At 34.7% G+C, this 22,705-nt stretch overlaps 1 protein-coding gene across 2 annotated transcripts in view; it reads left to right on the forward strand.

Annotated features, from left to right (window-relative positions):
* Positions 1–22,705, forward strand: part of ARHGAP5 (Rho GTPase activating protein 5) — a 71,675-nt gene that overhangs the window by 20,021 nt on the left and 28,949 nt on the right. For both annotated transcript variants that reach the window (XM_039469069.2, XM_003924220.4), the window contains exon 3: positions 18,142–18,286. In XM_039469069.2, coding sequence (XP_039325003.1) covers positions 18,142–18,286 — 145 coding nt within the window. The remainder of the gene's footprint in view (positions 1–18,141; positions 18,287–22,705) is intronic.

The raw sequence follows: 22,705 nt of genomic DNA on the forward strand, positions 1-22,705 counted from the left end.
GTTTGAATACTGGAGACTGACCCTCGGCTTACTAAGGTTGTTACAAAATACAGTTTTTGCACCATGCATTATTGCTAGTGACTAGAAGTGTTTGATTTCTGAAACAGCTTATTCCTAGGGTGTAAATAAGGGATTTGTGGCCTGTAATAGCAGAAAAACATTGAACAGTATGGAAAGGAAAATCATATCCATGTTCGATTTATATCATATGTGCAAAGGGTAGCTCTTAATAGAAAAAGCTCTACATGTAGTTTACCTCATCAACAAACTAAATGAGAAAAATACTATAGTGGCAATAGATGCAGAAGAAGCACTTGATAAAATTTAGCAATTCATGGGAAATTTAATAAATTAAGAACAAGTAAGAACTTTCTTGAAAATACATGTGTACACAGATAAAATTTATAGTAAACATCTGTCATCCTAAATGGGGAAATAAATTCTCTTTTTAATAAAAAACAAGACAGATAAAACATCACCACTTCAATTCAGTGTTATATGGAGATCCTACTCAAAAGATAAGAAAAAGAAAAGCATGAGTGTTGGAAAGGAAGAAACAAAATTATCATTATTAGCTCATAATGATGATTATGAATGTAAAAGCCAAAAAGGATTAGTATTAATAAAGTAGTATTTATCTACTGATAAACTATTAGAATTAAGAAACTAACTTGATACAAGATCAGTAATAAAAAATAGGTTGCATTTCTATGCATTAGCAACAGATAACTAGCAAAAGTAATTATAGAAGACATCATTTACAAAAACATGGCAGTTTATCAAGTTCCTAGGAATAATTAATACATGTGTAACTTCTCTGAAAAGTACAAAATGTTACTGAAAGACATTTAAAAGACCTAAATAAATGACAGAGCTGTTTCCTTCCTGTCCATGAATATGGGATATCATAGAGAAGTCACTGTTGTTCAGACTGGGCTCCACATTCAGTGTTGTTTCATTGGAAGTTTCAAAAGTTTTTAAGAAATATTGCATGCTGGTTTGATAAATGAAAGAGTAAAAGACTTATTAATAGAATAGCATGGACACCTCTGAAGAAGAAAGGCAGGTTGGAATGGTGGTGTGTGTGCTCATTCTATCATAGAAAACTTTAAGACATTGTGATGTTGGGACAGAGATAGGCATATTGAACAACAGAATAAAGTCTGGAAACAAACAGACCTCTGGTTTATAGCCATCTTTTGAACATATTAGCCACATGGGTCTACTGAACACTTGAAATGTGGCTAGTTTGAATTCAGATGTGCTAGTCTAAATGGTGAGGAAAGGCCTTCTTGAAAAGTCATTTTTAGTCACATCTGATAGCTAAATAGTTAACTAAGCGGTTGGTGGCATAGAATGGAGAGTACTTAATGCTGAATAAATAGTATGTACGCATGGTAGGAGGGGAACATAGTATGTTCTTAAAGGAGTTCAATGTGTTTAGTCATTGATCTAGGGCAGACATTGATAAACTTTCTGTAAAGGGCCTGATAGTAAATATTTCAGGCTTTGAGGGTCATACAGTCTGTTGTAACTGGTCATGTCTGTTGTATTGTGAAGGCAGCCATAGACCATATGTAAACTGATGAACATAGCTATGTTATAATAAACCATTTTCAAAAAAGATGACAGGCTGGATTTGCCCCCCAGGCCATATAATTTGCTAACTCTCTAGGGGGAAGAGTAGTGTAAGGAGAGATGAGAGACTTGTTACCTATGTTAGAAATTCTTGTTATTTAATTTAAGAGTAATTTGAACATAGAGAGTGAGTAGATTTGTTTCTTGTGGTCACTTAGTTAACGGTATGAAGAATGGTTTGAGTGAGGGCTAGAGAGACTGTGGAAGACTATTTAGTATATTACAGTAATCTTAGTGAACCATGATGAAAACTTGAAACAGTTGGAGTTGGGAGGGAGAGTGGTGACAATGGAGAATGGAGTGGATATGAGAGATACTTAAAATGCATAAGGCGTGCTGCATATAGGGGGAGGTAAGGTTAATGAATAAGATGGGAAAAATGTCTCCTAGGTTTCTAGCTTGTTAGGTTTCTAGCTTGTTCAGCTTCATGAGTTAGGATGCTGTTCAAGAGACAGAGCATTAGAAATTTGCCAAGTTTGGAATTGGGGAGTGGAAATTACAACTTTGGTTTTAGAGTTAAAGTGGAGATGTCAGTCAGGTAGGCAGTTATGGGTCTTCAGCAGAGGTCTGAATTGAAGATACATAGGAGACAGCGAACTAAAAATGGTAATAGATGAAATCTCCTAGAGAGTGAATATAGACACTTGCTTAACACAGACCTTTGAGGATCTGTTAATATTGAATGGCCAAATAGCAGAGAGATGATCCTTAAAAACAGTAGACAGAATAAACCATTTACCCTTTCTTAGCTGATTCCCTCACCTATAAATTAGGAATTATAATACTTTCCTTGGAGTTGTGGTAGACATTAGAAATGAGTGTTGTGTCTAACAGAGCAGTGCTCAATAAATAGTATTATAATGTGTATCAGGCCTGAAATATCTTAATATACTTAGCCTGTATCTCAGCACAGTTTTTTGCCCCATTTGCTGGATTCATTTTCTTGACTCATTTTTAAGTTAAATACTCGGGTAATTTTTCGTTTTAAGTTTATGCGCTTCGCTTGAGTCATAGTTTAGGAATCTTTTCTCAGACTCTTTGAAACCTGGATAATAACCATAGCTTTTGGGCATTAGTAGCATCTAAGGAAGATTCAGATATGTTGCTCTTAAACTGAGCTTCATTGTCATTCTTACTAGTCAGAAGCCTTTAGTTTTGGCTGTCTTTTGTTTTATACCCAAAGGAAGTTAGTGTTAGTTACGGTAACAAAACCTCTAAGATGTTTGTGATTGCAACTGGCAATGAGGATTATTTTTTAAAATCATGACCCATTATACACACAAATATTTCTACATAATTGAAATGCAATTTCATAAGATAATACTTAACTTTATTATACATTGTGCCCTCTGTATCCATGGGGTTCACATTCACAGATTCCAGAAACTGCAGATTGAAAAATTCATGAAAAAAACTACCAAAAATAACAATACAATAACAGAAATGGATGTTTATGAGATATAATCTCACTCTGTTGCCCATGCTGGAGTGCACTGGTACCCCCAGAGCTCACTGCAGTCTCAAACTCCTGAGCTCAAGTGATCATCCTGCCTCAGCCTCCTGAGTAGCCAGGACTACCGATATTAGTAGTAATAATGCCCAGCTAATTTTTTGTTGTTGTAGAGATGGGGGTCTCACTATATTGCCTAGGCTGATCTAAACTCCTGGCCTCAAGCCATCCTCTACCTTGGCCTCCCAAGCTACTAGGACTACATGTGTGTGCCGCCATGCCTGGCTTGATAATACAAATTTAAAAAACAGTGTAGCAACTGTTTACACAGCATTTATACTGTTTTAGGTATTATAAGTAATCTAGAGATGATTTAAGTATATGCAAGGATAGGCATAGATAATATGCAACTACTATACCATTTTATATAAGGGACTTGAGTGTCCTCGGATTTTAGTGCCCACAGAGGTCCTGAAAGCAATCCCCTTTGGATGCTGTGAGACAAATGTGTATGTTTTAATTTTCTAGTCTATTACAGTAAAAAAAAGAACTTTTTTGCTTCTTAAAATCTACTGAATTAGTAACCTGCTAGTATTTGAAAAGCAGCCCTTTAAAAGAACTGCTTGAAATTTTCTGAGAAAATTTGACTTGTATTATTAAAATTGCCAATTTTTAACACATTCAGTGAATGTGTTAAACACTTGTGTTTAAGCTGGTTTGATTTTTCTTCAGTATCTATTTTGTCCATTTTAATTTTAGCTTGATTCAGATAAATAGTAAAATATTTGGTGAATTTTATGGTGTGTTAGTGTAAATGGGTGTTCTGTTATGTTTTTCGAGGCCCTGAATATTTTACTCCTCTTTATATTAGCAATTACCAACTTGCATTCCTTTGAGTCAGTGTTTTTTTCTTTGTATTTTACTGCTTCCTTTTTATCTAAATCCACCATCAATTAGTGTCTCAAAAGATTTTGCTGCTTTAGCCATTGTAATGGGGTTTGGAGACTGGCAGAAGAATGAAACCAAAATAAGTACATTTTCTTAAAAAACCGAAGATAGATATTAATATGTATGTATAGAGTCACAAGGTATTAATTTGATATTAGCAAATCATGACTTGATACCATGCCATTATATTAATGTAGTAAATCTTAGGTTTAGCATTATTTGACTTCTGATTTCTACACCCTCACTCTGTAAATTGTTCATTCAAGATATAAAAGTAATGAAATATATGAAAATGTTTCGGTTGTTGTTTGTCTATATCAGAATGCATAAGTTATGAGAAAAACATGCTTTTTGTTTTTTTAGTGTGTATCATTTAACCTCTTGATAATCGTTAGATTGACTATTAGTGTTCATATCTGAGAGAAATAAGGTTTTCTAAATAATTTTAATGAAGGCAAAAAAAAAAAATTGGATGTAAAAAGCTTACTGTATAGAAAGAGCAGGCCAGGTGTATGGCTCACAGGTGCAATCCCAGCGCTTTGGGAGGGCGAGGCAGGTGGATCACCTGAGGGTAGGAGTTCAAGAGCAGCCTGGCCAACATGGTCAGTCCTCTACTAAAAATGCAAAAATTAGTCAGGCGTGGTGGTGTGTGTCTGTAATCCCAGCTAACTTGGGAGACTGAGGCAGGAGGATTGTTTGAACCCAGAAGGTGGAGGTTTCATTGAGCAAAGATCATGCCATTGCACTTCTTCCAGCCTGGGTGACAGAGCGAGACCTCTAAAAAAAAATTTAAAAATTAAAAACTTACTATAGGAAGAACAATATTTACAGATCTGATGGGGTAGGCTTATACCTTGTTTAATGAGCAAAGATTCTTTCTTCAACAAAGTCTTGAACTGCTTGATAGTTTTAGATTTTCTTTTTTGTACCTATTTTCTTGGTTAATTTCTTCAGAGTTGATATGGAATATTCATTTTATCCATGGTTACCTTGAAAACATCCCCTTAGAATAGAAAGTGAGAGTCACCTTTGTATAGGAAGTGTGTTTAGAAGAATGATAAATGAGAAAGCTTCTTTTCTAGACCCTTCAACCAGCATCTTTTCTAGTATGCCTTGAGTTAGGTTCTGCATCTATTCCTAACCAGTACAGTCTGTCCAGGGGAGTAGAACTGTGCAATTGAATTTAGATCTGATCAGTCTGGGCAACATAGTGGGACACTATCCCTACAAAAATTTAAAACTTCAGCTAGGCATGGTGATAAGCCCTGGAGGATCACTTGAACCCAAAAGTTTGAGATTGCAGCGAACTGTAACTGTATCACTGCGTTCCAACCTGTGCAATACAGCAAGACCCTATCTTAAAAAAAGAAAAGAAAAATGAGTTTTGGTTTGTGCCTTTATCCAGAGAGCTCTGGGTGAAATTCTTTTTCTTTGAAATTAAAGTAATTTCTAAGGTGGGAAAAACACACAGGCAAGATTTGTATCTTGTTTATAGTTGATCTCCGTGGCCTACTCTGTGTTGTACTGTGATCAGTTGAAGTCAGCATAAAGGTATGGCCTTTGTTTTTGTAGTGGTGATGAAAAGAACTGTTCATGGGTTTGTTTAATAATTACAATTTCTTTTGACTCAAGAAAACTGTCATTTTATTCAACAAGCGTTTTGGTAAATGCAAGCGTTTTGGTAAATGCCTGCTATGCCTGAACACTGTTAGAAACTAATACGGGATGACTTGGTCATTCATTGGCTCTGCTTTCAAGAAATTCAGTCCAGTAAAATTGATTTTGATGAAAATTAAATATGTTTTATATTTTCAACAAGGTTTAGGAAAACTTCTGGTTCTTTCTCATATCTCAGCTTTCCTGAAAACAATTTATTTAGGCTTTCTTTATTTCTATTGCTTTCTTCCAGGCTAACTGGCTAACTTGGTCCACCTGATTAACTAGATCTATGGTGTTTCTATAATTTCTCATAAAGTTAAAATTTTGTTTCTTCAGTAGTATTTTGGTGCTGGCTACACCAATTTATAACATGGATATATAGTGCAGGTATTTCTGGCAGTATTTTACTATTTGTCTTTTCTTTGAATTCTGTGTTGTACATTGAGCATGATTTATTGCTTTTCAAATTCAGAAATATAATTAGATGGTTAATTTTTAAAGTATATTTCTGATTTATATATTTTGTTTAGACTTAATTTAAAAGATTATGTCGGTGACATACATTTTTACTAAATTAAATTTGTCAAATTTCTTCAGTGTGGCTTTCTATACAAACTTTTTCTTAGTGTTTATAGCAGCATACTGAATATTTAGCAAAAGCTAGCATAGTACAAATTATTGAAGTTACTCATTTTTGCAGCAGATTAATAGTAATTCTTAAATATGTATCAAGGATGCACTTCTATAACATAGATCAGGCGTCCCCAGACTTTTTACACAGGGGGCCAGTTCACTGTCCCTCAGACCGTTAGAGGGCCGCTACATACTGTGCTCCTCTCACTGACCACCAATGAAAGATGTGCCCCTTCCTGAAGTGTGGCGGAGGGCCGGATAAATGGCCTCAGGGGGCTGCAGTTTGGGGATGCCTGACATAGATAATTGTATTCTTATATTAATGGACAGTTGTTACTATTGCAAGACTATAGGTAAATTTATAGGTTTGCCAGTTTATGTACACCCAAATTTTGTATACTACAAAATGTGTCAGTCCTACAAGAGGTATTTTACAGTAGATACACTTTTATGATTTCTTGCTCTGTAATGTTTTTCTGTCATCTCAGCTAATGTTTGGAGTACTCAAGTAAATAGGGCTTAATCTGTGACTTTTAAAGAAAAACTCTGGAGCATAAGAGAGTTGCTGTTTAAAAAGTTATAATAATTTCCAGTGTTTAGAATCCTTACAACAAAATATAAGGATATGACAAAAGAGATTTTATGATTGTATCTTAGTCAACATAAAGGGTACGACTTGCATGCATTGTGTAACATAATTGTTTTGAACTTTTTGGAGATTGTTCTTACCCTTTGAAGATCTGAGAAAAGATCTGGATATTTTCCCTAGAAAAATGCACATGCACAGAATTTTACGGGAGTTTTAACAGTTTCAAATACGTCCTAAAGGCCTGTGGACCCCAGTTTAAGAAACTCCTGTTGTAAGATGAGAGGGAGGAGGAAGATACTGAAATTTGGGGAAGCTGGGAAAACCCACTCCTTCATTTAAATAGCGAGTTGCTTTGCTAGAACTTTCTCCAAGTGACTCCAGGTTTATTTTTTGTTAGGTTGTTAATGGCATTAATAAAATATCTGCCACATATATATGTTGAAATTCTTTTTAGGAAGATGTTATCTTAGAGAATAAAGGTTCCTGAGTCAAGGTTGTAATTAGTTTGCTTGATAAGTATATACAAAAACCTAGACTACATTTATTTACTCGCTGTTATTTTTTATTTCCTCTTTTCATCGATGTTAGCATAAAGAGTGTGAGAGAGTCTTCACAAAGTATGTTTTCCAAAGTATGTTTGGACTTTGAGCCAGCACTTACAGCTTTTATAGGCTTAAAAGGGGGATTAAATAAGCCTTTAGAGTGCTGGGTCCCCTAAAGGCTTCTTTCTTACCACCTGTGTGTTAAACCATAATGTAGTGCTGCTTCTCATTGCCTACTCACTTTATATTGTAGTTTTTTTGTTTTACTCACTATGTCAGAGGTCCCCAAACTACGGCTGCATGCGGCCCCCTGAGGCCATTTATCCAGCCCCCGCCCTCCGCCGCACTTCAGGAAGGGGCACCTCTTTCATTCTTTCATTGGTGGTCAGTGAGAGGAGCACAGTATGTGGCGGCCCTCCCAACGATCTGAGGGACTGTGAACTGGCCCCCTGTGTAAAAAGTTTGGGGACGCCTGCACTATGTTACAACCTTTTGTAGGGCAATTATCGTTATCATTCACCTTTGTATAACCTGCAGTAGTGTTTCTCAGTCTTGAGTCATGTGTGGACCTTTTTTAAAGTAAAAATTCTCAGACTTTTCAGCAATATATCTGTAGCCATTTTCCAAACTTGAGTTATTGGTCCTTGTTTTTACCAGTCTACCACAATGGCTATCAAACAGGGTCAGTTTTGCCCTCCAGGAAGCAAATGGCAATGGCTAGAGACATTTTTGTGATCACTACTGTAGGTAGGAGGTTGCTACTAGCGTCTGATGGGTAGAAGCCAGGGTTACTGCTAAACATTGCAGATTTCACAGACCATCTCCCACAACAAAGGATTATACAGCTCAAAGTGCCAATAATCCTGAAGTTGAGAAACCCTGGTGTAGGAAAATAATGTCTTTAAGAAAATATGAAGTTCTAGAAGTCAGTCATATAAGGCATGTTTGTATCTGTTCAATAAGAAAGGCAGGGTTTTCCTTACAGTTCATAGTGTTTTCTTTCCTAGCATCACCATGATTTGGTAGGAATTTATTTTCAGGAGTATGTTAGCTGTGGGCCAGAGCTGCATGCTGTTGTCATTTATCATACTCAACTGTATATCATTCTTTATTCTGCTATAAAATATGTTGCTTCCATTCCATTTTCATAATCCTAGTTGAGGTTGTCGTTACTTCTTACCTGCATTATCACAAAGACTTATTTTTAAATAAATATTTTATTTTGAGCTAATTGTAGATTCACATGCTATAGTTTAAAAAAAAAAAAAAAGGCGGAGAGACCCATGTACTCTTTGCCCATTTTCCCACAGTAGTAACTTCCTGCAAAACTGTAGTACAGTGTCACAACCAGGACATCAGATCAACGTGACGTTAATATGATCTACAGATCTCCTTCAGATTTTCCTAGTTGTGCTGATTTGTACATGTATATATTTCGTTCTTTGCAGTTTTTCATGTGTATAAGTTTATGTGTCCCCCACCATAGTCAAGATGTAAAACAATTCCATCACTAGCAAATTACTTGTTTTGTCTTTTTATAACTACATGATTTTTTTTTCTCCTCACCCATCCCTAACTCCTGACAGCCACTAATCTGTTTTTCATTTATGTAATTTTGTCATTTCAAGAATGTTATATAAACGAAATCACAAGGCATATAACTTTCTGGGATTGACTTTCATTTAGAATAATGCCCTTGAGAGTCACTCAAGTTGTTGCATGTATCAACAGTTTGTTCTTTTTATTGCCGAATAATATTCCATAATATGGATATAGTTATTTAACCTGTTGAAGGACGTCAGGTTGTTCCAGTTTTTGTCCATCTTGAATAAAGTTGCCATGAACATTCAAATACAGTTTTTCATATGAACCTAAGTTCATGTGTCTGAGATAAAAGTTGTCATGTGTCTGAGATAAAAGCCCAAGATTGCAGTTTCTGGGTTGGATAATAATCTCGTACTTAGTCTTATAAGAAATTGCCAAACGGTTTTCCTTAGTGGGTATACTATTTTAAATCCCTACTAGCAATGTATGATGGATCCAGTTTTCTCCACATCCTCACCTATATTTGTGGTGCAGTAAATTTTTAATTAAATTTCTGTGTTCCATTCACCATTTTTTTCAAACTGTTATTTTTATTATTATTAGTTTTTTTTTTAAGATGGAGTCTCGCTCTGTCGCCCAGGCTGAATTGCAGTGGCATGACCTTGGCTCACTGCAACCTCTGCCTCCTGGGTTCAAGCGATTCTTCTGCCTCAACCTCCCAAGTAGGTGGGATTACAGGCACACACACCACACCCAGCTAAGTTTTGATCTTTAATAGAGACGGGGTTTCACCATGTTGGTCAGACAGGTCTCGAACTCCTGACCTCGTAATCCACCCACCTCAGCCCCCCAAAGTGCTGGGATCTCAGGTGTGAGCCAGGGTGCATGGCCCCACCAACTGTTGTTTATGTTGCTTTCTTGAGGGTAATGTTAAAATAGAAGTGTCTGATCCCTCTCCCTACGAAGTGTATTTGTAACTTCTGTATAAAGTTCAAATTCCTCAGTTAGGCATCTAAAGCCATTTGCAACGTGGCCCTTGCCAAACTTTTTATCCTTACTCATTCACACACATATTCTTAAGTTCCAGGTATGTCAAAACAGATAGAAAATAGTAGCTGGCTCAGAGCTGTTGTGAAGGTTAAGATTTTGCACATAGTATTAGCCACTGCCTAATATATAGTAAGCAGTAAATAAATGGCAATTTCTGGTGATTTCTTAGTCTTCATCCTGACATACAGTAGGCACTCAAATGTTTAGATGAGTAAATGACTTACAGCCTAGATCCTTTTTTAACTTTCCAGAATGTCCCTGACCTCATCCCTTCATATATAAGTTCCACCCTTTGAATCCAGGTTTAAGTCTTATATTTAGTTATTTTGACATTTAACCACATACTATTTCATTTGTGCTATTAATAAAATGACTGGTAGGTGTTTTTTCATTATATCAGATTATATGTTCCTCAAGGACATTAAATCCCACTGATTTTAATATCCTTTACAGTAACCTAACATGCTATGCACATAGTAATTTCTCAGTTCTTACAGACTATTGAAAGTACACCACCCTTTTTCCAAGTGAATTCACATAGAGTTAGCTATTCTTCCTCTAACTTGATGATGTGAGTAATCATTATTTTATATGAATCCTGATTAGGTTAGAATGCTTAAGCTTAGACATACCTGTCTAATAACTCCTGCAGGAATTAAGAAATAGGTAAATGAAACTGTTACCATAAATGGTACATAAACCAATAGTACTTTGTATATTAACAGAAATCTTATATGGTAAAGGCTTTCCTCTGGTGCCTGTCTTTAGTTGCTTGCTTCTGTCAACGTTTACTGAGTGTCTACCACGTGCTGGATATTGTGCCTATTACAGGTAACAAAAAGAAATAGGAACAGATTTTTGGAAGTTGTACCAATAGGGCTTGTGATGACATTTGCTGTGCAGAGTAAAGGAAAAAGGACAATCAAGGTTGGACTCTTAGATTTATGGTTTGAACACTTGTGTAGATTTATTAAGATAGCAAAGACTAAGGGTGAAAGAATTCAGACTAGAAAGAATAAAGACATCTGTTCTGTGCTTTTTATGTTTAAAATATATATGTTGACATGCAAGTGGAAGTGACAAAATCTAAAAATTAGATGTATGAGTCTGGTACTCAGAGGAAGAGTTATCAGTATGTATAAATGATTTAAAGTTTTGGGAGTAGATAAATTCACATAAGGGCAGAGTACAGCTAGAGAAGAAGAGAGAGCTCAGGACTGAGTTTGGGTGAAAGAGTTGTTGGTAGATGAGACTGAAAAGGAAATCCTTAGTGGAAAAAGAGAAAAGCCACTGAAGAGTATGATATGGGAGCCAACAGAGCAAGTGTTTAAGGAGTAAGTTCAAGAAAGAATGTTGCTGAGAGCTCAAGGATGAAGAAAAAAGTTTCTTATTCATTTCATATTACCCGATCTTGACAAGCAGTTTAAGGGACGGTTGGGAAAGCCAGATGGAAGTGGGTTGAAGAGTGAATGTGATGGGGAAAGTAGAGACAATGGATGTAGATGACATATTCAAGAAGCTTTGCTGTGAAAGGAAGCAAGAATTGAGTCAGTAACTAGAAGACAATGTGGGATCAAAGGAGGGTTTTTGTGTTTGTTTTTAAAGATGAGAGAGATTGGAGAGTATTTATATGTTCCAAGAATGATGCAGGAGAGGGACACATTGATGCTATAGGAGAAAAGTGATGGGGAATAGGAGTGATTCTGGAGGAAGAAAGAGAGGAAGGAGAATCAGGATTTAGGTGATGTGTATAATAACTGTACTGTGTTTATTATAGAGGGAAAAGATGAAATAGAGTAGGGTTATAGTTAGATTAGTCCTGGCAGTAAAAGAGGGAGTTCATATTTTTTCTACTTCTCAGTTAAATGTGATTTCAGGCTATTATGAAGGGAGGGGAAAGTAGGTAGTGCATGTATTACTTGGGTTTTTAAAATACTCTAGCAGAATATGAGAGAAATCTTAAAATTTATCGAGTTTATGTGTGAATCTATTAAGTTAACCTTCATTCAGTGCTTATACTTAATTTGGGCATACTTGAGCTGACAAAGTAAAGGAGATTCTTTAAAATTTTTGACTGTTTGTTTCCATCCATGTTTACTTATTTCTGCTATAGTTTGTTACTCCTTGATAGATTGAATTCTAGATCTTTGTCAAGTGAGTCTGTTTGTATGGTTAAAGGCCTTTTGCCTTAACAAACTCCAATGTTAACATTGCTCTTTTAAAATATATGTATATGTTACTTTTGCCTATTGATTTTTAATTCTTTGGAGTTCTTTGTTTAAATGGCACATGGTTGGTTGAGTTTACTTTTTCACCAAGCCTGAGAATCTTTTTGTTATATCTGATCCTGTTACATATATATTTATTTTATAAATTTTGGCTTGCTTGTTCTTGTTCTTTAGTTTGTTTTTTTTTTCCAGTGGCCAAAAAAAAGGGAAGGAGCTATTAATTTATGTGCTTCATATTTTTATCTTTAAATATATTGCACTCCTATTTCAGTTTATCATCCCTACTTCACCTTCCAAATAGTACATCATTGTACCTGTCGTGCATAATTACATTATCTCTCACATCTCATTCCTCCTCATCCTTTATATACAGTAGGTTGAGGCTTTTGGTTCTGGCCTGTTACCAAATTATTTTTACATTTTATAGCTTTACCTACAAAATTATAAATTATATTAGCCCTACCCTACCACTGTTAATTAGAATTAGTTTTACAATATTCAGTGTTTACTCTTACATTTTTCATAACATAAATTCTCCAGTGTAAGTTTTTTTAATTGATGATGTGTCATGTAGTTAAGATTTTTCAGGAGTTTGAGACTGCTATAATTTAAATATAATTATTACATATCTGTAAGCTTTTAAAAAAATGTTATAAATTGCGAGTTATACACACCTGAATGACATATTGGCTAAGAATTCTTGAACTCTTACGTTTCCCATTAATATTCCTGTAGATGAATCTTCTGGCTTCCAGTTTTCCAGAGAACTCTGAGGCTGTCCTGCTATTTTTCCCCCCATTGTTGGTCACTTGTTTCTTCTGCTTAGATGCTTTTAAGAGTCTTCATAGCTTACGAAGTTCAGCATGATTTGCCCCTTACTTGGTGATTCACTCTTATTCGTTGTTCGTTTTTCCTAGTACATAGTAAGGTTGTTTAATCTACAAATTAAGCTCATTATTTTAGAAGAGACCTCCAGTATCTCTTTCTGGACCATTTTGTACTAATTTACCATTTGTACTGATTTCATAGTGTTCCAGACGTTTGAGGTATATTTATGAACAGAGCAGATAAAAATTCCTGCCCTTGTGTGGAGAGCTTAAATTACAGCAAGGGGAGAACAACAACAACAACAAAAATGATACATTGATACATGAGTAATTACATAGTGTTGTAGGACGAAGAAGCAGAGTAAAAGGAACAGAGTACTGGGAGGGGCTGGGAAAGACAGTAGTAGGATTGCTTTTTTTAAAAAAATAATTTATTTTTTGAGATGCGATATTGCTTTGTTGCCCAGGCTAGAATTTAAACTCCTGGGCTCAAGCTGTCCTTCCATCTCAGCCTCCCAAGTACCTGGGACTGGATTACAGTTTTTAATAGGGTGTTCAGTATAGGCCTCATTGAGAAGGTAAAGGGAAAGGCCAGTACAAACGTGCTAAGGCAGGAGCATTCCTGGCATATTAAAATAGCAAAGAAACCATGTGACTTGAAGGGAGTAAGTGATGAGGGAAATTAGGTCAAAATATAAAGGAGCAGAGTCCAAAGCGTGCAAATTGTGTATGTCTTTTCAAGGAGCCAGCTTGCTCTCTGTGGCCAGTAGGGAATGATGGTAGAAGTAGGGGATATTAAGCAGTTGATGCAATAATCCATGTATGTGAAATGATGATAGCTTTATGGGCCAGGGAGTTAACTTCTATGAAGAGGGTAAAGAGTAGACAGATTTTATGTCTATCTATTTGCTTAACAGTTCGAAGTAGGGTATGAGAGAAAAAGAAGAAAGATCGAAGATGATTGAAGATTTTTATTCCAAGCAACTGAAAGGAGAGAATCCCAAAAACTGAGATGGAAAAGGCTGCAGATAGATTACATTTCAAGGAAAACCTGAGAGGTTTTTCTTAAACTTTCAACTGTTGTTTGGATGTTTTATGTTAGTTTAGGCTTCAGAAGAAGGAGCTGAGCTGGAAATAATAATTTAGCTTATCAGCATATAGATGATGTTACCATGAGGGTGAGTATAGTTGGAGAAAAGAGGACAATCAGGCCTGGCACAGTGGCACAACCTGTAATCCTAGCACTTTAGGGGACCAAGGCAGGAGGATTACTTAAGGCCAAGGTGTTTGAGGCTATAGTGAGCTGTAATCGTGCCACTGCACTATAGCCTGAATACACAGCAAGATGCTGTCTCAAACAGGAGCAGCAAAAGACAGACTGATTAGGATATTCACAACATTACAGTGTTGAGGAGGAGGGACTAGAAAAACAGACTAAAAAGGGAAGAGCAAGTGAAGTGAGATAATAGGGGTGGTGTCTTTCGTAGTGCCTTGAAGAAGTGACTGCTGAAAGGTCAAGATGAGAACTGAAAGCTAGTTATGGAAAACAATCTTTGGTGACTTTAATAAGAGCAGATTCATTTAGTGGAGTTTTGAGGGTGATAACTAATTTGAGCATATTTAGAAATGAATGGAAGGAGAGGAATTGGTGACATCTTACATAGATTACTTCTACATAGTTTGTCTGCAAAAGGTAGTAAAAGATTGAGACTTTTTAAAATGAGAGCAAAACCCAGTCTTTTGTGACGTATTTAATAGAAATGATATCGTAGGCAGAGAAACTGGTGGTCTTTTCCATTTTATTTTGATCTTTTTAATCATATTCAATCTTTTATTTACTACTTCTAAAAAGGTTTTTGTTTCTGTGATGGATTTTTTTCTTTCAGTTTGTTTACATTTCATCTCCTGTTGTCATGTTTCTTCTTTGATTTTTTTTTTTTTAATTTCTCAAGAATCACATGTAAGAAAATAGAGATCCAATTTTCTTGTTTCCAGAATTGGTTCTTTGAGAGCCTAGTCAACTGTATTTAAGTTTTGTTCAATTTTTGGTTACTGGTGAAGCATTTGAGGTGGTGGTGGTGTTTTTTTTTTATGTTACTATAATATTTATTTGAAGATGTTACTTAGGTGACCCCTTGTGTTGCTGATATTGCTAAAGAAGGAAGAGCAGTTTCTGGAAAGGGCTGTTTTCTTCCTAGTCCTATTTACTTATACAAATGACAGTTTTTAATATGTTGGACACTTATGTAATTGCTGAATGGAATGTTTTTTGCACTGTGATGTGCTTTTGAAGGTAGGAAATCTGCTTAAGTGGCTGGAAAAAAGACTGCAGCCATTTGCATTTAAGTAGAAGTTCAGATATGAATGAATAAAAAATTGGATTTTCATATATCAGAATTTGTTTTCCACTGGCACAATTATTTAATTGTAGGTACCATTTCTAACTAAAGGTTTATCAAAAACTAGATATAAACAGAATACCATGCTACTAATTTTTCTTTTGCACTTCAGAACTTTGATGGCATTTTCTAGCAGTTGTAATCATCTAGTCTTAGATACTTGATGAAATAGGTTTCTAGTTATATAATTCATTTTGGGTTGTCTTAACCAAAGGGTGCATATCAGAATTTTGTGGAGAGTTTTTCAAAAATCACCTGCTTTAAAAGAGCACCTTGAAGTGATTTTATGATGATTAAGAACTATGACTTACAGAAAAAAGGAATTGTATACACTTTTGTTCATTATAAAAGCTAGTATAGGGGTATCTAATCCCAAACTATTTTTCTGCATAGAATTTTCCTTTGTGACAGTGTCATTAATTAGTGGAAAAAATAGAAGTCACGTGGGCTCCCCTCCCCTTGTTATGTATATGGATTGTAACTTGACTGTCAGAGCAGTTCTGTGCTTCTAAAGTATCTCTTTTGAGTTGGCCAGAAATTCCTTACTATAGGCTGCTTAGCCTTTCATTACATTGGATTGCTGGCTCTGAATCCTTGGTGTAACTGCAGATTTAAGTAATTTGCCCTTATAACTTTATGGACCTTGAGACATATTTACTGGCATAAGCCAGATAATCTATCATTTTGCTTTCCTGTTACAACCCCCTAATTTTAATTAAGTATTCAGGGCTGTCTGGATTAGGTTTAGATTTCACTTTTTCCTCTTTCCTATGACCCCATGGATAGGGATAGACTTATTCCAGAATCATTGGAAAGTTTAAATTGACTCCTAAATGCTAGTACTAAAAAGAGGATGATTTAAGAGGAGATTGGAACATGTAAGGCTGGCTAGCTAGTTTGCTTTTCTTAAAACTTTATATTCCTCAGATAGTATTGCAGACTGTTAGATCTCTTCCTTCCTTTTGTTCCCACCATAGTCTAGTCATTGCTATTTTCATTAATCTACCTAAGTGTCATCTCTTTCACCACTGCATTTATCTCCAAACAGAAAACATATTTGCTTGTTTTCATTTTTCTAATCAAATGATAATGCAGCTAATAGTAAGCAGGCTGCAAAGCACCTTTGTGTTCCTGAGAAAAAAAATAACTCAGCAACCATACCCCTACCTCAGCTTTGAGGTTACAGTCTCTTCATTTCCACTTCCTTGTACATTTTTCTGTTTTATTGATGGTGGAAGTGGAGGGATAATTTAAGGAATAAAGATCGACACCACTTGACTTGGCACTTGGCTTGTTAAGTCTTGAGCCAGAAACAAACACTCCAGTGCCCCCTTGATAACATTCCAGACACTAGTTGTATTTGGTCTAATCTGCGTTATACAGAGTTGCATGTAATCTATATTACCAGAGAATGATAGTATAAGAGGACTTAGAAGTTAGATTTCATGAGCTCTTGAGAGTTTGCTGGGTGGAATGACCTGAAATCGAAAGGATTTTATTATTTAAGATATCCAGAGACTCAGAAGACTACATTGAATTATCCATTCAAAAGAAGGACTTCTAGAAATAATGAGAAAGTAAGATGAAGACCATTGTTTTCAGGCATTGAAAGCCTTGCCTGTGCTCCTTCCCATGCCCACACATGCATATTTTTCTGATTAAAAATGATACATTGTCCAATTTGTAACCCCTTAATGATACTTAGGACAAGTAATAGATTTGTGATTTATGCCAGAGAAAATAAAAATTTGTAGATAAGAGGAAACTGAAAAACGAATCAAGTCTGTCAATAAAAGTGCCCTAATATCCTTTGAATTTCTGACAACTTTCCCATCTTTGTATACTTCAGAAATTCTCAATGGGATGTGCACAGTAGAGTCATCTGTTGGAATCCTTGCTATACCCTACTTTAGAAGAGTCAATCAGAATCTCCTCAGTAGTTTGAGTCCCAAAAATACTTCCTTAAATTTATGAGATGTTCACTCTTTGGTTAATAATCATTTTCCCTTTAATGCTACCTTGAAACTAAACTGTGACAATACGTATTTAATTTTGTTTTTTACTGTTGTGAAAACGTTTTGTAAATTACTTGAGAATGTTATCCTAACATTTAAGAAAGCGTCAGTAGGTAGGAAGAAAATGGAAAATTAAGAAGGGACAATTAATGGAACTAATGGTTCATGGAGTTACATAACATCATTATATAATCAGTAATTAGAGCTCTTATGTTCTTACAAATATAGACACAAACTCACTTGGACCTGCCTCAAAGACCAAATGAAATTAATATATGACACCTAAACTGAATCAAGTATTGTTTACTCCTAGTTTGTTCCTTGTGTTGGCATTGAAAAGTGATATTTTCTATTCTCTCCTGACCTATCAAGTTTTCTGTTACTTTCCAAAGAGAACATTTTTTTCCTCGTAAGCCATTTTTTTCTGTTCACTTATGTCTCCAATCAAGTTGCTACTTCTGGCAGAATTTATTTATTGAGTCATCGGTGGATATTTAGGTTGGATGTGGCTTTAAAATTTTTCTTTTGATCCAAACTGTGTGTTTACATTGCTTAAACTATTATTCTGAAAGAAAATAATTTTAATAGTGTTAACTTAAATATGTTTTCTTATAACAGAAAAAGAAAACTAAGAACTTCAATCCACCAACACGTAGAAATTGGGAAAGTAATTACTTTGGGATGCCCCTCCAGGATCTGGTTACAGCTGAGAAGCCCGTACCACTGTTTGTTGAGAAATGTGTGGAATTTATTGAAGATACAGGTAGGATAGAAGAAAAATCATTGCAAGAGATTGAAGTTTCACTTTTGCTACACCAACAGTCTGTCAAATGTTTGTGATTTGTTAAAAGTAAATTTTGAAAGCGGTATATAGTTCTCATTAGGATTGTCTTATATTAACTCCATCTGCTATTTGAAAGCAGTTTTTGTTGTTGAACAACAATGCTTGTATTGGACTTCTCTTGAAGTAATAAAGTTGAATACAAAAATGTTAAACTTACCTTATTCTGGAATTCAGAATAACTTTATTAAGTTATGCTGTTAAATGAAGAGATACAGTTATGGTTTAAATAATTTTTAAGTTTTCAATATTTTTAAGTTCAATACTGTTTATTTGCATTACCCATTTTATACATGGATTTTTCTTTTAAAACTTACAGCAATAGTTGTAAAAGGCAACTTGTTCTATTTGTGATGTTACTATTCAACAGTTCGAGCTTGACATGATTTATATGATTTGAGTTGTATTTTTAAGGAATGCATAGATAGCCTCACTGTTTTCAGCACAAGCATGCTCTTATGTCTACTTTGCCTAATGTAATCCCTTCAAACAAACAAACAAAAAAATAGGCAAGTTAGAGGTGGGAAATAGTGACAGAAAATTGTTGTTTTTGAGTGCATTTAAAATGAACATGAGTTAAGTATGAAACCTTGGTGAATGAATGTACTACACATTTTAATGTTTTAAAAACATGAGCTAAGTCAGTTTTGGCTTTATTTGTTACTAATGATCCCTTGATAGATAAGCATTATTTAAAAAACGAAGTAGGATACTCCTGTCCTTGCTAAAAAATCATGCTCATTTTTACTCACATGTACACCCTGCCCTTCAGTCTATCAGCTAAGTTGTATACATACTGAGTTGTCTATTTGGTGAGGAGTGTTGACTTTCAGTTTTAATAAGAAGGTAGAATGCACGGTGGCTCATACCTGTAATCCCAGCACTTCGGGAGGCCATGGTGGGCAGATAACAAGGTCAAGAGATCGAGACTATCCTGACTAACATGGTGAAACCCCGTTGCTACTAACAATTGAGCGTGGTGGCGTGTGCCTGTAGTCCCAGCTACTCAGGAGGCTGAGGCAGGAGAATCACTTGAACCCAGGAGGTGAAGGTTCCAGTGAGCTGAGATCATGTTACCGCACTCCAGCCTGGTGACAGAGCGAGACTCCATCTCAAAAAAAAAAAAAAAGGAAATTCCGTTATCCACTAGTGATGTAGTTGAAATAGCATGTGTCTTCTGCCTTCAGTTAATTAGTGTTGATGTATACAGGCTACATTTGGATATGCTCTTTATCGTTTATTTTTGCTTTCCACAAATACTTGAGAAGTGTTATTAGATGAATTAAAGATTCTGTCTGTCTTTAATGTAACAAATGCAAAGGTTATTAAAATATTAATTTCCTGCTTTGGACTTAAAGAATTATCATTTTCTTTAGGATTATAATTAGGCCTGTGGCTACAACTGAACAATTAGAAAATACTCTCCTTTAGTGATTGAAAAGCAATAATAAAATAATGATCAATTAGCATTTTGTACATTTATTATTTAAATTTTCCATTTCTTGAATATTTCATAGTAGAGTGATTTGGTTGGAGGAAAATAAATGAATTTCAAAGAGAGAATAAAATGCAGGTTTAGTCTAATTCTTAACACAACTTGAATTAGTTTAGGTCAACCCTCAGGTGACATATATTTAAATGCTTTGATAGAAAGATAATGTAGATCATAAAATCGAGTAAAAGATTAATCTAGTTCTTCTGTTGTCATTGTAGTAGTTTGCTTGATTTTATTGCTGATTTTAAAAGTTACCAAGCAGTTTTAGCCGAAATTCCTAATTGCCTATGAGCTTAATTTACAACTCTCAAAATGGACTATAGCATAACCTTCTTAATATTTAAGGTTCAACTTGTAAATATATTGCAGATAGCCATTATTTTTAAATTGTGATATTTTGCTGTTTATAGAACCTTAGAAAAGTGTTGTAAATGATTAGTAATTGTGTTGTTACAATCAGTTCTCTTGTTCAAAAGACTAAACTTTTTAAAACAATCCTGAAGAATATATTGATAGTTTTTAAAATTAGGTTTATTGTTATAATTTACATACAGTAAAATTCGCTAATTTGAATTGTATAGTATGAATTTGATAATCCATAGTTTTATAACTGCTACCACAATCAAGATTTAAGTTATTTTCATCACCTCAAAAGGCATCTAGTCTTTTATTACTAAGTATACAATTAGCTGTTGGATTTTTGTAGATGAATTTTATTTGGTTGAGAAAGTACTGTAACATTCCTAGTTTGCTGAGTTTGTATGCAAAATAGGTGTTGATTTTGTCATGTGATTTTCTGCATCTGTTGAGGCGATCTTATGATTCCTTTTTTACTGTGGAGGGTGAATTACATTAGTTGATTTTCACATGTTAAACTAACCTTGCATTCCTAGAATAAATACCACTTGGTCATGTTTCATCCTTTTTATGTATTGCTGGATTTAGTTTTCTAAAATGTTAAGGATTTTTGCATACTGAAGTATTTTAGTCTGCAGTTTTCTTGCAGTGTCTTTGTCTGGTTGGTATCAGAGTAGAAAGCTGGCATCATAGATTGAGTTTATTTACTAGAAGAGTTTGTGTAGAATTGGTAATATTTATTTCTTTAATTTTAGTAGAATTCCATCAATGAAACAATTTTGACCTGGAATTTTGTTTGTGAGGAGGTTTTTAACTTAAATTTATTTAGTAGATATAGGGCTATTCAGATTTTTTATTTCTTCTTGAGAACCGTTGGTTGTGTCTTTTGAGGAATTTGTTCATTACATCTAAGTTGACCAAAGGATTTTAATAAAATTCCTTATTATCCTTTTAGTGCCTTGTAGCATCTGTAGTGATGTCTTTCTTTCCGAAATTGTCTTTTGTTATAGTCGAGGTTTCTTAATTTTACTGATCAAAGAACCAGCTTTTGCTTTTATTGATTTTCCTTTTTTTCCATATTTTAATTCGTTGAATTCTACTTCTTCTTTCTTCTTTCATTTCTCTGAAGTTTCTTAAAATAGAAGCCTAGATCACTGTGTTAGACCAGTTTTCTGCTGTAAATATTTAATGATTCAGATTTTCCTCTAAGCATTGTTTTAGCTGTATTCCATAGATACTGATATGTTGTGCTCCACTTTTAATTTAAAATAATTTGTAATTTCCCTTTTTTAAATTTAACCAATCGGTTATTAGATTTCTAAATATTTGGTGGTTTTCCACATCTTTTTTGTTAATTTCTAGTTTAATTCTTTTGCACTTGAAAAAGAGTTTGATTCCAGGTTAGTATACTTGTTTTACAGCCTGGAATATGGTCTCTTTTGAAGAATCTCATGAGACCTTGAACTGAATGTTTATTATATTATAGTGTGAAGGGTTTTATAAATGTCAGCTAGATCAATTCTTTGAGAGTATTGGTCAAGTCTTGTGTATCCTATTTTTCTTGTTTACTTTTTTAAATTAAAGAATACTGTTGAAATTTGCAATAATGATTATAGATTTTTGTTTCTCCTTTCAGTTCTATTAAATTTTGCATCATGTATTTTGAAGATCATTTCATACACATTAGGATTATGGTTTTATTGTTTTTTTTTGTTTTTTTTTGTTTTTCTTTTTCTTTTTCTAAAAAGAAGATTCTCTGACACTCAGGCTGGAGTGCAGAGGTGTAATCTCAGCTCACTGCAACTTCTACCTCCCAGTCTTCGGTGATCCTCCCAACTCAGCCTCCCAAGAACTACAGGAGTATGCCACCACACCCAGCCAACTTTTCTGCTTTTAGTAAGAGACAGGGTTTTGGCATTTTGCCCAGCCTCATCCCAGCTCAGCCCCTCAGTGTGCTGGTGGGATTATAGGTGTGAGCCACCATGCTTGGCCAGGATTATCTTATGAACTGACCTATTATCATTTTAAAGCATTTTTTTTTTAATGCTTTGTCATATTCTTTGTTCTGAAGTCTACTTTGCCTGGTATTAATATAGCCAATGTTTTTTCCTTTGAGTAGTGTTCATGGTATATCTTTTTCTTTGCTTATTTATGGTTTTATATATCTTCATTTCTAATGTGGTATACATCTTCATAGTTTACTTTCAAGTAATATACCACTTTAATGTGTTTTATAAGAATCTTAGAACGGTATACTTCCCCCATGCCTTGTTGTATTGTTATATATTTTAAATCTATAATGTTTTAAAATCACAAGACATGTTTATAATTTTTGCTTTAAACAGATTGGTGTCCTTGTTTTTGAAAGATTCTTTCTTAGATTAGAATTCTCTTTTATGTAATAGCTTTATTGAAATATAATTCACATTATACAATACACCTATTTAAAGTGTATAGTTTATTCACAGAGTTGTGCCAGCATCAACACA

This window comes from Saimiri boliviensis, chromosome 2 (genome assembly GCF_048565385.1).
Source record: "Saimiri boliviensis isolate mSaiBol1 chromosome 2, mSaiBol1.pri, whole genome shotgun sequence".
Taxonomy (NCBI): domain Eukaryota; kingdom Metazoa; phylum Chordata; class Mammalia; order Primates; family Cebidae; genus Saimiri; species Saimiri boliviensis.